We start from the raw sequence: 12518 nt of genomic DNA, 5'->3' as shown, positions 1-12518 counted from the left end.
AAATCATGTTTGAAAAGGTTTCAACATCACTAGTAAAAAAAAAAAAACACCACAATGAAAGAATGAAGTACCATCCTCCTTCTTTAAATTAGCAAATATTTTTATTTTGTTTTTTAGGCTTTCTTTGACTTTATTTTTTGTATTAAAAACATATCATATTGGTTTCAGACCTACAGGTCTGTGATTCATAATACCCAGTAGCAAATTTTTTTTCTAAATAATAAAGCAATGGCACAGTGAGAAGGACACTATACCTAAAATCAATTTCTAAAACTTGATATGTTTTTGTAAAGTCATTTGGCAATATATATCAATCATTCATCTTCTGTGACACAGTAATTCCATCTAGGGTTCTATCCTAAGGGAATAATCACATATGCAGATAATAATTAATAAACAAGATTTTCATCATAACATTATTGTAATAGCCTTATGGGGAAATGGTTAATGTGATAATGATATTTCTGTATTATAAAACATCACATAGTCTTCTAAAAGCATGTTTTCAAAGACCACAATACAGTAAGTTAAAAAAGGCATACTACAAAATTGAGCTGGGTGATCCTTAATTTCTAAACAAACAAATAAAAAGGTTGAGTATTCATGAGATAAAAAAAAAATGGCAGGAGGAAATATATTCAAATATTAACAGCAGTTAATTTCTATATCAATTCTAATATAGAATCAAAAATAATACTTTTATAACCTGAAAATTATTATTTGTTAAATGAAATTGAAAGAAGAGATAACGCTTAGTGCTAATGATATACTAGTAGTGAATGACACAGAAAAAGAATCTTCTCAGGAGTCTACTGAGCTCTCTCAATCACAGAGAACACTTGCAAATCAGATCACTATTTTCAAATGGGGGACATGGAATTTTGTAATTATAAGTTGGTAAGTTTGACATTAATTCAAGGCAAGATTCTAAAATTGCTTCTTTAATGGAATTTTGTATGAACCTAGAAAAGGAAACCATCAGTCAGCAGGAACATTATGGATTCACTCAGTCATCATCACAGACAACTTCATTTTTTTCTTCAATAAGCTATCTGGAGAGGTGATAAAGGACAAGTTTCTCAAATGGTAGATGGCACCAAACTGAAAGAACAAGTTAATCTGCTATCAGGATTGAGATCCTGGGAGATGGGGGCAAAGTAGCTTTGGTTACTAGGAAGTCACATCCACCTAACCTAGTTTCTTTCTTGGATGAGATCATGGATGAGGTAACAGGAGGTGAGCTTGTTAAAATGCCAATGGTACAAACCAAGAGGGGCAGAAGTGTAGCAGATCAAAAGACAGAATAAGCAATTAAGCAATAAACCAAATCCAATGAGACTACACTCAACAAAGATGAGGGTAAGACACTATCACTCAAGGAAAAGGCAGGGCAGGCTTGACTGCACAGCACAATGTGTGGAGCTAACTTAAGGGTTCTCTTCCACACTCAGTTCACCAAAAGGCCACTGAGATGTGGCTCTGTGGAACACACGATTTAAAAATCATTATTGAATTTTACTTTCTCCCAATTCAACAAAACCTGCAGTAAACATATTTTTGTAACTCACTTAGTAAAACATCCAGGATGGTAAAGGGACTTAAACGAAGCCACTGGTTGGTTACCAGAACAGGTGGCACTAAGCTAACTACTCAGGTAGGAGGGAAGCATTAGGGAGATGACAGCATCAAATGAAATACTTGAAGGGCCCTTTCCTGGAAGGACGGTTGATGTACTACTGGGCAATCTCCCAATGAACAGAGGTAGACCTAACTGCCAAAAACTAAAGTGAAACAGATTTTTACTAAATATAAAGAAAACTTCTTAATGTTTAGAGCTGTCCATGGTCATTATGGACTGCCAAGGGACACAGTGAGTTCTGTGCACGAGAAGTATGAAACTTGGAGTAGCTGGGCACTTGGCTTAGAGGAAATTCAAACATGAATCTAGAACAGAGAAGAACTACAAAACCCACCAGAAAACAGCTAAAAAAAATAGCAATAAATACATACCTATCAATACTTATTTAAAATGTAAATGGACCAAATGCTCCAATCAAAAGACACAGTCTGGCTAAATGGATAAAAAAACAAGACCCATATATACGCTGCCTCCAAGAGACTCACTTCAGACCTAAAGACACACACAGACTGAAAGTGAAGGGATGGAAAAAGCTATTCTATGCAAATGGAATGAAAAGAAACCTGGGGTAGCAATACTTATATCAGACAAAGCAGACTTTAAAAACAAAGACTGTAACAAGAGACAAAGAAGGTCGTTACAAAATGATAAAGGGATCACTCCAAGAAGATATAACAACTGTAAGTATCTATGCACCCAACATAAAAGCACCTAAATATGTAAAGCAAATACTAACAGACATAAAGGTAGAAACTGACAGCAATACAATATTGAAGATTTTCACACCCCATATACATCAATGGACAGATCATCCAAAGAGAAAATCAATAAGGAAACAGAGTCCTTAAATGATACATTAGACAAAATGGATTAATAGATAAATAAAAAACATGCCATTCAAGCACAGAAGATTCCTTTCAAGTGTACATGTAACATTCTCCAGAATAGATCACATGTTAGGCCACAAAACAAGTCTCAATAAATTTAAGAAGACTGAAATCAAGCATTTTTTCCAACCACAATGATATGAAATTAGAAATTAATTATAATAAAAAAAAAACTGGGGGGAAAAACCCACAAGTACATAGAGGTCAAACAACATGCTACTAAACAACGAATGGGTCAACAAAAATCAAAGAGGAAATCCAAAAATACCTTGAGACAAATACGAATGGAAAAACAATGGTCCAAATTCTATGGGACATGGCAAAAGTATTTCTAAGGGGGAAGTTTATATTAATACCTCAAAAAATAAGGAAAATCTCAAATAAGCAATCTAACTTCCACCCAATGGACTATAAAAAGAAGAATACACAAAGCCCAAAGTTAGTAGAAGGAAGTAATAAAAATAAGAAGGGAAATAAATGAAATATAAACTTTAAAAACAATATGAAAGATCAACAAAACTAAGAGCTGGTCTGGTCCAAAGATAAGAAAATTGAAAAACCTTTAGCCAGACTCAATAAGAAAAATACAGAGATAAAATAAAATAAATAAAATTGGAAAGGAAAGAGGAGGAGGTACAACTGACACCACAGAGATACAAAGGATTATAAGAAACTACTATGCACAATTATATGCCAACAAACTGGACTTAGAAAAAAACGAATAAACCTAGAAGAAACGGATAAATTCCTAGAAACATAAAATCTTCCAAACTGAACAAGGAAGAAATAGAAATTCTGAACAGACCAAGTATTAGGATGAAATTGAATAGGTAATCAAGATAATCCCAACAAACAAAAGTCCAGATGGATTTACAGGTCAATTCTACCATATATTAAAAGAGAGTTAATATCTGTCCTTCTCAAACTATTCCCCAAAAAATAGAAGAGGAAGAAAACTTCCAAATTCATTCTCTGAGGCCAGCATTACCCTGATATCAAAACTAAAAACACTACAAATAAAATAAAATTACAGGCCAATATCCCTGATGAACACGAACACAAAATCCTCAACAAAATATTACCAAACTAAATTCAACAATACATTAAAAGGATCATATAGCACAATCAAGTGGGATTTTGAAAGGATGGTTCAATATGTGTAAATCAATCAATGTGTACACTACATTAACAAAATGATAAAAACTCTCAACAGAGTATAGAGGGAACATACCCCAGCATAATAAACACCATATATGACAAACCCACTATCATACTCTACAGTGAAAAGTTGAAAGCTTTTCTTCTAAGATCAGGAAAAAGACAAAGATGCTCACTCTCACAACTTTTATTCAACATAGTACTGAAAATCCTAGCCCCAGTAATCACACAAGCAAAAGAAATGAGGCATCCAAGTTGGTAAGGAAGAAGTAAAACTGTCACTATTTGCCCACAAAATGGTATAGAAAACTCTAAAAACGCCACAAAAAAACTATTAGAATAAACAAATTCAGTAAAGTTGAAGACAAAATTAATACCCAGAAATCTGTTGCTAATAAATCTATACACCAATAAATACCAGAAACATAAATTAAGAAAACAATCCCATTTACAATTCCATCAAAAAGAATGAAATACCTAGAAATAAATGTAACTAAGGAGGTTAAAGACTTGTATTCTGAAAACTAGAAGACATGGATGAAAAAACTGAAGACAGCACAAATAAATAAAAAGATATACTGTGCTCATGGATTGGAAGAATCAATATTGTTAAGATGTCCATACTACCTAAAGCAATCTATGGATTCAATGCAATCCCTATCAAAATACTAATGGCATATTTCACAGAACCAGAATAAATAAATCTAAAATTTGTATGAAACCACAAAAGACCCCAAATAGCCAAAGCAATCTTGAGAAAGAACAAAACTGGAAGTATCAAGCTCCCAGATTTCAAATTATACTACATACTTATAGTAATCAAAACATTATGGTACTGGCACTAAAACAGACACATAGATCAATGGAACAAAACAGAGCCCAGAAATAAACCCACATTTATATGGTCAATTAATCTAAAACAAAAGAGGCAGGAATAAACAATGGAGGAAAGACAGTCTCTTCAATAAATGGTGCTGAGGAAACTGGACACCTACATGCAAAAGAATGAAACTGGACCACTTTCTTACATCATATACTAAACTCAATATGGATTAAAGACCTATATATTAGGCATGAAAACATAAAGCTCATAAAACATAACATAGGCAGTAATCTCAATGACACCAGCCTTAGCAATATTTTTTTGGATCTATCTTCACAGACAAGGGCAACAAAAACAAAAATAAACAAATAGGACATCACACTAAAAAGCTTTTTTCACAACAAAGGAAACCAACAACAAAACAAAAAGACAACCTACTAAAGAAGATATTTGCTAATGATACATCTGATAAGGGACTAATATACAAAATATATAAAGAACTCATGCAACCTGACTCTAAAAAACCCCACAACAATCCGTTTAAAAAATGGGCAGAGGACCTGAACAGACATGTTCCAAAAAGACATACAGATGGCCAACAGACACATGAAAAGATGCTCTACATCGCTAATCATCAGGGAAAGAAAAATCACCACCACAATGAGATATCACCCCACACGTGTCAGAATAGACAGTATTAAAAAGATAAGAAATAACAAATGTTGGCAAGGATGCAGAGAAAAGGAAACCCTCATGCACTGTTGGGGGAATGAAAATTGGTGCAGCCACTATGGAAAATAGTATGGAGGATCTCAAAAAATTAAAATAGAATTACCATATGATCCAGCAATTCCACTTCTGGGTATTTACCAAAAGGAAACAAAAATGCTAATTCAAAAAGATAGGAGCATTTTGCAGCATTATTTACAATGACCAAGATATGGAAGCAACCCGAGAGCCCTCAATAGATGAATGGATAAGGAATATTTGGCATATTTATGAAATGGAAAATCACTCCATCATAAAAAAGAATGAAGTCTTGCCATTTGCAACTACATGGATGGACCTAGAGGTATGATATTATGCTCGGTGAAGTCAGACAGAGAAAGACAAACACCATATGATTTCACTTATATGTGGAATCTAAAAAATCAAACATAAAACAAAGTAGAAACATACTCAAACATACTCGTAAGTACAGAGGACAAATGAGTGGTTGCCAGATGGGAGGAGTGGTGGATGGGCAAAGTAAGTGAAGGAGATTAAGAAGTACAAACTTCCAGTTATAAAATAAATAAGTCACAGGATGTAAAGTACAGCAGAGGGAACAGTCAATAATATTGTAATAACCATGTAGGGTGACAGATGGTGACTAGACTTATCGTGGTGATCGTTTCATAATTATGTAAATGTTGAATCACTGTTGTACACCTGAAACTGATAATCCTGTATGTCAACTATACTTCAATTAAAAAAAAAAAACATGATTCTAGTCCATTCTCTTCTCAGATGCCTGAAATACCTCCATATCTTCACTGCCAAGAGTCAACTGTTAGATGCCTCTATTCTTTTAAAAGATAAACTAATGTCTTTTATACAAACAGATATAACTGTGGGAAACAACTCCTCTATATCAGCAAGGACTTTCTCCTCTGCCATCTCTATCCTTTGTTTCTGCTAAGACTATAAAGAATTTGCCTAAACACTGGGCCATATGAGAATCTTTCAAATACTGAAAGATATCATGGAATAACCTCTTAAGATTGTTCCTACTCTAAGGCTTTCTAGTCTGGGCAATATATATTAAGAAAACTACCAGGGATTTTCACAGGGGCTCAAAATCCAAATCCCTAATAGTAGAGACAGGTTACACAAACTACTTACATGAATAATATACACTCATTAAAACAATAAATAGGGGCGCCTGGGTGGCTCAGTTGGTTAAGCGACCACCTTCGGTTCAGGTCATGATCCTGGAGTCCCGGGATCGAGTCCCGCCCGCATCGGGCTCCCGGCTTGGCAGGGAGTCAGCTTCTCCCTCTGACACTCTCCCCTCTCATGCTCTCTCTCTCTCTCTCTCAAATAAATAAATAAAATCTTTAAAAAAAATAAAACAATAAATAGGTGAGTGAATTCTGAACATAAAATATATATACAAAATAACAGTGGGCAAAAAGTTCAGTATGAGAGGAAAAAGCACACTATGACTATGTAAAAAGGGCCATTGTCACAAATTAGAATTGAATTTGGAATGATAGAAATATAACTTCATGCTCACTGGGTTGGTTTTCTAAGAAACTGTTTAAATGTTCAACAATTAAATTCCATATTCCCTTCTGATGTAAATCTATCCAGACCATCTAAACAATTGTTTCCAAAGTATCTAGGTTCTGTATACTATACAAGTCATTCTATATTGTTGGAATCACATGAAGAGGAAAGTTTTAGTAATATCAAACGTAAGATGTAACCATAATTTCCCCAAAAAGTAGCATTGAATTATTATATGACCCAGTAATTCCACTTCTAGGGATACACCTAAGAGAATTAAAAACTTATTTTCAGGGGGTGGGGGATTGGGCAAAATGAGTGGAAAGGGAGATACAGGGCTCCAGTTATGGAATGAGTAAATCTTGGCAATAAAAGAGCATAAGGAATACAGTCAGTGATGTGTAATAGCCATGTAATAGTCCAGGTGGTAGCTACACCTGTGGTGACCATAGCATAATGTATAAATTTGTCAAATCACTAAATTTTACACCTAAAACTAAGGTAACATTGTGAGTCAACCATACTCAAAAAAAAAAAAAAAAAAAAACTTATTTTCACACACACACAAACAAGTATAGGAGTGTTCATAGCAGCACTATTCATAATGATCAAAAAGTGGGAGCAACACAAATGCCCATCAACTGGTGAATGAATAAACAGCATGTGGTATATCCACATAGTACAATATTACCCCGCATAAAAGGGAATGAAGTGTCATTACATACTACGACTTGGATGAACCTAGGAAAAAATTATGCTAAATGAAAGAAGTCACAAGAGGCCATATCTTAGATTATGATATGAAATGTCCAGAGTAGGCAAATCTAATAGAGACCAAAAGTAGATTAGTGGTTGGCTTTGGGGAATGAGGACTGACTACTAACTGGCACTGGGTTTCTTTTGGGGGGTGATGAAATGCTCTGAATTCGAGACTGGTGATGGTTGCACAACATTGTAAATGCACTAAAAAACATGAATTGTATAAAATGAATGAAATGGTAAATTTAATGTTATTTGGATTTTATCTCATTAAAACTACATATAATCACAAAATACACATCATTATATATATGTGACATAATATACTGACATCTACAAGTACTCGACACTAGATCTATTAGAGGATTTACAATACTGTCCCTAGTCACGGGTACAACACACAAGGCCTGGATCACTAAAGCAAATAGTAAAAACTGAAGAACTGAAACCAAGAACTACTATTATTCAATTATTAATTTATTTACTGATGCTTAATCGGTGCCAGGAACTGTGTTGGGGGTAAACAAGACATGATCCTCACCTTTACAGGGCTCCTAGTCTAGCAGGGGAGCCAAACATTAAACACTCAAATAAATCTAAAACTTGGAACAAGGAGCATAAGGTGAAATATTGCGTTTGGTGATACAATATAACAGGCAAACCTGACTCAGGAGGAATTGGGCAATAACCACTCTGAGGAAATTCTATCTAGTCTGTAACTAGAGAGATGAGTTTTAGCCAGGGGGAGAGTGAGAATAAGAGTATCCCCTAGATGGAACAGCAGTGCAGACGTCCTGAGGCAGAAAAGAACTCACATTTGAGAAACACACAAAGGCTAGTTGTGACCAGAGGGTAGTGAATAAGAAATGATTGTCACAGAATGAGGCTGGGGAAGTGAGGAGGGGTCAGTCTACACAGGGCCTTATGGGACACTCTGAGCATCCTCATTTTATACACTGGGTACAAAGGGAAGCCACCCAGGGTGGATCAGTCGGTTAAGCGTCTGACTCCTGATTTCGGCTCAAGTCATGATCTCAGGGCTGTGAGATAGAGCCCTCTGTCAGGCTCCGCACTCAGCATGGAGTCTGACTGAAATGCTCTCTTCCTCTCCCTCTGTCCCGCACCCCGCACTCACACTCTCTAAAATAAATAAACAAATCTTTAAAAAGAGACCAAAACAAAGGGAAGCCACCCAAGAATTTCAGCGAGCAAGTAACATGACCAAATTGTGCCATCAAAGCATCCCCAGGCTCCCTCTGCGCAGAAGGGGGTAGAGAAGAGCAGAGGACAGTTACCAGTGAGTAGGCTATTCCAGTAATGGCTCAGACCAGGAGGAAGAGGTGGAAAGAGAAGACATCTTCAAGATCAGTTTTGCAGTTTGGGAGGTCTTCACATATTTTATTTTACAACTAAAATTTACTGATGTGGGAGAAAAAAAAAGTTTCCCGGAAAGATCAAAGCATAAACAGTAGAGATTATTTAGCCAGGATCTTAGACACACTAGCTTCAGTCCAGTACAAAACCAAATCCTACAAAACACTTCAAGCTATGTCCAGGAGTCCTGCAGCCTTTTCATATAACTGAACCCAAATTATCCCTAAGCTTCTTGCAGGGTATTTTCTTACTAGCAAGTTTTCAGACTGGTTAAAAAAAAAAAAATTCCAGACAGTGAAGTAAAAACCCAAAAGTTCACTGTGATGAGTGCAGGTAATGCTTGGTGTCCTCACTTTGACCCAACTGCAAACTAGCTTGTCCTTAGAACATTTTTTTTTCTATAAAGGAACCATTCTGGGAGAGAAACACCCTGCTTAACATATGCTCTGTTAAAGGCTTCAGTTAAACATGCACACACACACAGAAAGAAATATGTGCAAAGTATTCCAGATTATTCATGTGCATCTGTCTCCTTAAACTGCACTCCAGAGACTGAAGAAGAACACAGAGGCTGTGATAGATATCATGCAGCTTATGAAGAGGAAATGACTTTCATTGTAGTAGCAAAGCAACTGTATATTATATACACATACATGTGTGCACTTCTTTTCCAGTGAATTATTCTTAAAATAAAAGCCTGCTATCTACATAGTAAATATCACTGCAAACCCACAGATCAGAAAAACAAAACTTGCGAACATCCTTATATCCCTCCTTATAGCCCAAGACATGAATCATGAAATCTAAGGCAAACTACATATCCAGCTCCCCAGAGCATACTGGAAGCAAATAATAAAGATGAATATAACCATTACTAATGATATACTTTGCAACACATACTCTGTAAGTAGCCACGTTCTATTGTTCATTTATACTGTGAAAATCAGTTTTGCACTTAAAAATGCAAAATGAAAAGAGATGTTGTTTAGCCTCAAGCAATCATTTCATCATTTCCATCTTTATCACTCCTAAGGTTTCAGCTTCTTTGAGGTTGTCATCTTACATCATATGGACACAACTGCATGACAGCTATTTCAAGTGCTCCTGGTCCTCCTTGACTCCTTACATGTTAAGACTCCACTCTTCTTTAAGAAAACTTCGCTCACCCTTAATGGTTGAGCTCATTCTCATCCAGTCTCTTGTATATATCTCTGTCCAGACTTACAACTGTCTCCCCTTCCAGACAAAGAGTTCCTTGATGCTTCATGCTCCCAGGACCTAACAGAGCCTCACACATGAAAGGTTCTCAAAGGCTTGTGAGATGAAATGAATGAATAAATGAATCTGCTCCACCCAATCTCTATATTTAATTTTTTCCACCTGCGTTATCCTAAATGTTAATGACCCTCAATCCAATGACATTTCAGATGATTCTCCATTTTCCCCCCTTTTTTTCCATTTCCTGATAGAAGAGGATTTCTGCTTAGAGGATGTTCATGGAAACCAATTATAAGAATAAGTAGAATATTGTTTGCTGCTCAGGTTTACACACGTGGCTTTGTACAGAGTTTGAACACAGATTAGAAAAGGTCTTTACTCCCCAAATTCATATTCTATGGTGCCATGTCACTCTATCACTATTGCTATTGACATTCACATCAGATATCATTTTTATAAAGGGCCCCCTTCATCATGACAAAGAAAAAATGCCCTTGGCAAGGACGAGGGGAGTCCATGAGTTAAATTTGTCATTCGGGAATAAATTATTTAGCAGCACTTAAATCCTGAAAGCTCTGAGCCACCTACCTTGTGGTTTATGGTGCTCTCTTCTATGTTTACAATTTCTCAATAGTAAAGCAACAATTTAATTCTATAGTGCAAAATCAATACAATTTAAATTTACTATTGGAACTGACACTATCTAGCAAACTAAAAGATTTATTCTTCCACCGACCTGAGATCATTGTAAAGCGGCTTCTACAAAGAGGTACTTAGGAACCATTCTAGAATTTAGGAATGAATTCTTCTTACTGGACTTATAACAAAGCGATGCCCACCCCCTCCTCCCTTGCATGAAATGAGTGGGATCCCTGGGGCCGCCTAAATTCTAACCACACAGACCCAGCTTTGACTGAACTCTATCAAGGGCCTAGATTTTGAACGTGAGATCATCCTGACAAGGAGCTGTGGTGGTAATAAGGAGAGATAGCCAACTGGCTTGAAATATATTCTTATCACTAGTTTAGGGTTTTTATCAGACAGGAATGTTGATCATCGTTTTCACTCTAAATTACTAGTGCAACTATGAGTGGGGAAGTTTGGTGCAGCCATCAACAATTCCAGTGTAATTTATCTGGAATGACCAGGGACCAGGCGCTTGTGTTAAGTGGCAAAACCTGCTGCTGTTTTCAAACACACCAGTGGTGAATCTGTAAGCTGCGCCCTTCTCCTCAATGAACGAAAACTGGCGGAAAAGACAAGAAGATGGAAGGACTGATAATAACATTCACCCCACAGCGAATATTGATCATCCGCTCCGTGTAAGGTGCACTGCAGCTGACAACCCGAGGATGGAGTAGCTGAAGGGTGAGCCCTGTGGGTCTGAAACCCTTAGATTCAACAAGCTTCCGGAGTGCCTTTAATCCACCTGCACGTAACTCCTTCCCTTGCACCTGTCATCAGGAATGCTTGTTTCTCTTTCAACTGCTCAGAGCAGCCAACAGAAAATTGAGGGGGGGGGGGCAGCACCCGCAACCTAGTGCCAGACTAGATGGGAGCGTTTATCAGCTTATCAGCAGCTCTATTACTCAACGGACGATTGGGGTTCCCTCCCCTCCACCCCTGTCCAATGCGCACTCTCAAGGACAAGAGGTTAGATCCAGCAACAGCCACAGTTAGGCCTGTGAGACAGCGAGAGAAAGACCAGCCTCACAGCGAACCCGGAGATGCTCGAGCGCTGCCTCCTCCTCCCTCGCTCGCCGTGCCGGCTCGGCCAGCGCCCCGCAGGGAAGCCGGGCCTCCCGCCCGCTCAGCATCCCTCCTCCAGTTCCGGCTCTCCCTCTTCCGCCCGCGCCCGTGCCACCAACCTTGGGCGTGCGGATGTGCTCCATGGCGGGCCCACTTCTGCAAGGTCCTGGGCGGGCGCGGCCTCACGCACCTGCGCGCGTCTGCAGCGCGGCGGGAGGGGCGCGGGGAGGGGGCTTCGCGCCCGGGAGCGGGCGGGCCACAGGGCTTGGCTCCGCCTCCAGGTGCGGCGGCGCCCGCGCGAGGCCGGCGTGCGGGCCCGGGGCGCCGGCGCGGCCGTAGAGCGCGCGCGCCTCTGCGCTCCTGCCACCTGTCCTGCGTGCGGCCGCCCAGCCCACTGCTGGTTGGGGTCGCCAAGAGCCGCTGGCTGCTCTTTAAGAGGGGCAGCCAGCATAATACTGTGAGGCTACTGTTCCCCAAGACACAATGGGGGACTTGTGTTGGGTGTGGCCTCTTGGACGATTGCTGGGGAGTACGCGCAGCTCCGCACCGCGCACTGATGGGCTTCCTTCCCGAAAGTCCCAGGATCGATAGGACTTCAGGGTGGGGCAGGAAAAAGGCTGCCACTTGCACTCCCGATCCG

General features: G+C 38.6%; 1 protein-coding gene across 1 annotated transcript in view; it reads right to left on the bottom strand.

The window, feature by feature from the left end:
• Window positions 1–12268, bottom strand: part of MTMR7 (myotubularin related protein 7) — a 105533-nt gene extending 93265 nt beyond the window's left edge. The window contains exon 1 of the mRNA XM_088021389.1: window positions 11998–12268. Coding sequence (XP_087877515.1) covers window positions 11998–12021 — 24 coding nt within the window. The 5' untranslated portion in view covers window positions 12022–12268. The remainder of the gene's footprint in view (window positions 1–11997) is intronic.
• Window positions 12269–12518: the final 250 nt, after the last annotated feature.

The sequence above is a fragment of the Eumetopias jubatus genome, unplaced genomic scaffold (assembly GCF_037043125.1).
Source record: "Eumetopias jubatus isolate StellerSeaLion01/CBP00866 unplaced genomic scaffold, mEumJub1_p1.0 scaffold_2, whole genome shotgun sequence".
Classification (NCBI taxonomy): Eukaryota; Metazoa; Chordata; class Mammalia; order Carnivora; family Otariidae; genus Eumetopias; species Eumetopias jubatus.
This window is presented reverse-complemented; position numbering and strand designations above follow the sequence as displayed.